The sequence below is a fragment of the Vulpes vulpes genome, chromosome 11 (genome assembly GCF_048418805.1).
Source record: "Vulpes vulpes isolate BD-2025 chromosome 11, VulVul3, whole genome shotgun sequence".
NCBI classification, from domain to species: domain Eukaryota; kingdom Metazoa; phylum Chordata; class Mammalia; order Carnivora; family Canidae; genus Vulpes; species Vulpes vulpes.
Genome location: NC_132790.1, coordinates 22,714,758 through 22,720,250, shown reverse-complemented (window position 1 = coordinate 22,720,250; position 5,493 = coordinate 22,714,758). Strand labels below are relative to the sequence as shown.

General features: G+C 37.9%; 1 protein-coding gene across 1 annotated transcript; it reads right to left on the bottom strand.

Moving 5' to 3' along the window:
* Positions 1-838: 838 nt before the first annotated feature.
* Positions 839-1,783, bottom strand: OR51S1 (olfactory receptor family 51 subfamily S member 1). Its single transcript, XM_025988844.2, has one exon. It carries the CDS (start codon positions 1,763-1,765, stop codon positions 839-841), a length of 927 nt encoding a protein of 308 aa, XP_025844629.1. The 5' UTR covers positions 1,766-1,783.
* Between the last annotated feature and the right edge of the window lie 3,710 nt (positions 1,784-5,493).

Genomic DNA, 5,493 nt, shown 5'->3' with positions numbered 1-5,493 from the left:
TATTAATGAAAGATAAAGATTTTTTTTCTCAGTATAGCATTATGTACATGAAAATAGAAATAAGGAAATATTTTATTTATAAGAGCAACAAAATCATACATTTTAAAACTATAGAAATATATTTAATGCAAATAATTTTATTGAAAAAATTTTAAAAGGTGTTAATAAATGAAAAATCTATCATATATCCTTGGATGTGAAGCTTATCATCAATCAACATTGATTCTCTCACATTTGATCTACAAAAATAATATTTCTTATGATTCCAAAGCTTTTGTTTGTTTTATGAGAGGAGGATCACCTCATACAACTTTAACTAAGTCAGAGTATGAGGCTATACTAATAGATCAATGATATGTGATTACATACATGACAAATATATATCAAAATCCATGAAAAGGTCTGTAAAGCAATGTACACACACATACACATAGAGTGTCATCATATGTTTCTGTCGTTTCGTTTCTCCGCTGCGTAGCTGTTTAACTCTTCCAGTTTCCTCAATTATTGGGGTATAGATGTGGTGGGGAGACTAATAAAAACAAAACAACAACAGACACACATTTGGTGATTGTGACAAGACCTAGATCCTGGCCTCTCTATGCCATGGATCTGTAGTATAACAATGGGTAGACCACTGCCATTCTCTGGAGCTTGTCAGCTTTCCTTAATATACACATGCACACTTGTAAGGACAGGCAGATGTCATCCATGTATATGTGTTTATGTGTCCCTGAGTGACCATTTCATGCATGATTAACTTGGCAAACTGAGTTCTTATCATGGAAACCTTTGTATCATGTAGCCTTGAGCCACCAAATGTGGAGGGGCATCCTTTTCATTGAACACAACCCACCTTCCTGGGCTGTAACCTCTTGAGTATTCTCTCTCTAATCTCCTTCATCTTGACACTATAGAGAATAGGGTTTATCAATGGAGGAAGCAGGAAGTGAATATAGGAGAGAAGAGTATGGGCAGGCTGAGGTATTGGCACCCTGAGACGGTCAATGAGAGCCAGAAAGATCATGGGCATGTAAAAGAGGAGCACAGCAGAGAGATGGGCAGCACAGGTTTGACCAGCCTTCCAGCGATCCTCACTGGATCCCAAACCTTGCAACACCCTGCCAATTAGGCCATAGGAGAAGAAAATAAGCAGGGGGTCTAATCCCATGGCTGACAGAACCACAAAGAGGCTATAGAATGCACCCCAAGCTCCCGGACAGGCCAAATGGGCTATATCTGGGTGCAAGCAGTAAGAATGGGTCAGAACCTGTGGGTGGCAGTAGGGCATGTGAGCCAGGAGGAATGGCAGAGGCAGGTGGAGACCCAAGCATCGGAAGGCTATAGCCAGGCCAATTTTGCTAACAACATCATTGGTGAGAAGTGTTGGGTAATGGAGAGGGCGGCAGATGGCTAGTGCTCGATCTAAGGCCATGGCAAGCAAAACAGAGGACTCCATGACAGAAAAGACATGGACAAAGAACATCTGTAGGAGGCAAGCTGAGGCAGGGACAGCATGGACGCCAGCAAGGGCAAGACCCAGCAGGGTGGGCATCAGGGCTGTGGCCAAGCCAACATCAGACACACTCAGCAGGAAGAGGAAGAAGTACATTGGGCGGTGCAGGGTGGGATCCAGGGCAATGATCCAGAGGATAGTACCATTGCCCAGGGCAGAGAGAAGGTAGACGGTGATGAGTGGTATTGTCCACCAGGAGGGTACTGCTGACAGACCTGGCATGCCCACCAACAGGAAGGTGGGGGCCATTGAAGTGTTATTGTGGGCTGCCTGGTTGAATGTTGACATAGTTCAGGATCCCACTTTGAATTCTGGAACCTGAAAACTGATGGGAAAGATTATTTGGTATTCTGACACATTTGCATGATGCCATCTAAAACAGCCTGCCTCCTCCTTCCCCAGCCCCCAGCACACACATTCTCTCCCTGCATGCACATATGTTCTAGTAGCTATGCCATAGACATCTCGTCTTGACAATTTTTCTAAAGCTGTCCTTAAATCTGTTTCTCTCCCTTGTTTCCCCACTTTTCTTTAACCCTGCCTTTTCTTGTAACTTTATCCTAACTCATGTCCTGCCATCAATGGCAAACACATACGAGAGGGTCTACACTCCTATAAACACCTTTTCTGCACTCCCCTTCCCCAACCCCAGACATTCTGATTTCTGTGCTGCTTTAACACACTCACATTTCAGTGTACTTTTTTTTTAAATTTTTTTTTTTACATTTCAGTGTACTTTAAGTGCTCTCTTTAAAGAGAACATCAATTACCCTGTAGTACTAAATCATAGAGCACTCATTTTCCTATACTGATGTATTTCTCAATGAGCTTTGGCTATTTATAAATCCAGTTTCTCCTTTTCTAATTCTACCTCTCAGAAGTTAAATGCTCAATTCACCTTGCTATGTCCCATCAAAAGTATATCTTGGCAATTTTGAGGGATCTTTATTTGGGTATCTTCTTTTGCTTTAGTGGTCTTACCTATTCTCATGACTTAAAGTCTGTAAATTGATGAATCACAAACATATCCCCTAGATCATTCTATATTCATCTCACCCTTGCAGTCTCTACTCTTCTCTTATGTCCCATTTATTTTATTTCTTATTTTTTAAATATTTTATTTACTTATTTGAGAGACAGTGCAAGAGCAAGAGCGAGAGTGAGAGTGAGAGAGAGAGAATGAGCAGGGGAAAGGAAAGAGGGAGAGGGAGAAGTAGAATCCCTGCTGAGCAGGGATCCCAATGCAGGGCTCCATCCCAAGACCCTAGGATCATGACCTGAGCCTAAGGCAGATGCTTAGCCAACTGGCCACCCAGGCAGCCCTGCCCCATTTATTTAAAATTCAAATAATCCAGAACAGATCTTCACAAATGCATCTTAAAACCTCTTCCAGTTTCCTTAGTTAAGAGACAGTGGTAGGGAAATTATATATATCACACACACATATAAATGTAAACACATTTATATAAATGTATATATGTGTGTGTGTATATATACATTTATATATGTATATATATGTGTGTGTGTATATATATATATATATACACACACACATATATATATCCAACTCATGCTAGGAGTACAGTGTGACCTTGAGTCTAAAGTTAGACAAAGATATCACAGAGAACTATAAACATACCTCTAAGTAAATAGATATAAAAATATTAACGTAATAGCAAATCAAATTCAGCAACATGTAAAAAGAATTATATAAGTGCAGCTTATCCCATAAGGGCAAGGTTGGTTTTACATTTTAAAATCAGTTACGGGGCAGCCCGGGTGGCTCAGTGGTTTAGCACTGCCCTCAGCCCAGGGCCTAATTCTGGGGACCCAGGATGGAGTCCCATGTCAGGCTCCCTGCATGGAGCCTGCTTCTCCCTCTGCCTGTGTCTCTGCCTCTCTCTCTGCGTCTCTCATGAATAAATAGATAAAATCTTTAAAAAAATAAAAATAAAAAATCAGTTACAATAATATGTCATATTAATAGAATAAAGACCAAAAACATCAGAGTCATCTCAATAGACACAGAAAAAGAATTCATCAAAATCCTATAGTCATTCATGATAAAAATTATTCACAAAATAGAAATCGAAAGGAATTCCTCAATCTGGTAAAGGGCATCCGTGAATAAACCTACAGCTAACATCATACTTGACTGTAAGATTTACAACGAGGAAGTTATTTGCTTTTACCACTTCTATTTTGTACTGAAGATTCTAGGTAATGCATGAAAGAAAACAAATTAAAACATCTACTTTAGTAAGGAAGTTATAAAATGATCTGTACTCACAGATGGCGTGAACCTATGTAAAAATTCTCCTAAGTAGTAGAAAATTTAGTAGTAGAAAACTACAAAAACTAATCAATGAGTTTAACAAGGGCACTGGATACAAAGTCAAGATACAAATATCAATTGTATGTTTATAAATAGCAATGAGAAATCTGAGAATAAAATTAAGAAACTAATTTTAGGATCCCTGGGTGAGTCAGCGGTTTGGTGCCTGCCTTCGGTCCAGGGTGTGGTCCTGGAGTCCTGGATTGAGTCCTACATCAGGCTCCCTGCATGGAGCCTGCTTCTCCCTCTGTCTGTGTCTCTGCCCCTCTCTCTCACTGTGTCTCTCATGAATAGATAAATAAAATCTTTTAAAAAAGAAACTAATTTTATTCACAATAGCATCAAAAAATTTTAAATAGGAATAAATTTAACCAAAAAATATATTATTATATACTAGAAAATATGAAATAATGCTGAGACAAATTAAAGAAGCTCGAAATAAATGGAAATATATTCCATACTTATAGACTGGAAGACTTAACACAGTTAAAATATTTATAAATAAGGAATATTTATGTAGAATATTTATAAATATTCCTCCAAATTACCTGTAGTTTCAATAATATCCCTAATAAAGGGCCAGCAGCCTTTTCTGTGGAAACTGATAAGCTTATCCTAAAGTTTATATGGAAATTTTTTGGAACTGGAAGAGCCAAAATGATTTTGAAAGAGAAAAAACGAAGTTGGGAAAGTTTCACTACCCAACTGCCAAACTTACTAAGTAAGACAGGGCATAAACAAACATACAGACCTATGGCATAGAATAGAGAGCCTGGAAATGAACTTATGCATATAAATATAATCTACTGATTTTCAACAAGGATGCCAAGGATATGCAATGAAGAAAGGAAAATTTCCTTAAAAATTGGTGTTGGGGAAACTGATATGCATATGCAAAATAATTAGATTATACTAGTATCTTATACCACACATAAAAATAAATTAAAAATGGGTTAAAGATATAAACATAAGACCCGGAACTGTAGAAAAAAAAAATATAAGAGAAAAGTTTTGTGACATTGAAATTAGCAGTAATTTCTTATACATGACATCAAAAACATGGATAATAGAAGCAAAATTAGACAAATTAGACTACATTAAACTTAAAAACTTCTGCACAGTAGAGGAGATAGTCAACAGAGTGAGAAGCCAATCTACAGAATAGGAAAAAATATTTGCACATTATATCTGATAAGGGTTTTTTTTTTAAGATTTTATTTATTTATTCATGAGAGACATGGAGATGTAGAGATATAGGCAGAGGGAGAAGCAGGTTCCCTACAGGGAGCCCGATGCAGGACTTGATCCCAGGACCCTGAGACCACTACCTGAGCCAAAGGCTGATGCTCAACCACTGAACCACCCAGGGGCCCCCTGATAAGGATTTAACATCCAAAATATATAAGACACTCCTACAACTCAAAAAAAAAAAAACAGTTTTAAAAAGGCAAAGGAACTAAATAGACATTTTTCTAAAGAATACATACAAGTATATGGAAAGATGCTCAACATCATTAACCATCAGGGAAATGCAAATCTAAACCATAATTAGGTATCACCTCACACCTGTTAGTTAAAATGGCTATTAGAAAAACAAATAATAAGAGTTGGCGATGATGGAATAATTGGAACCCTTATAACT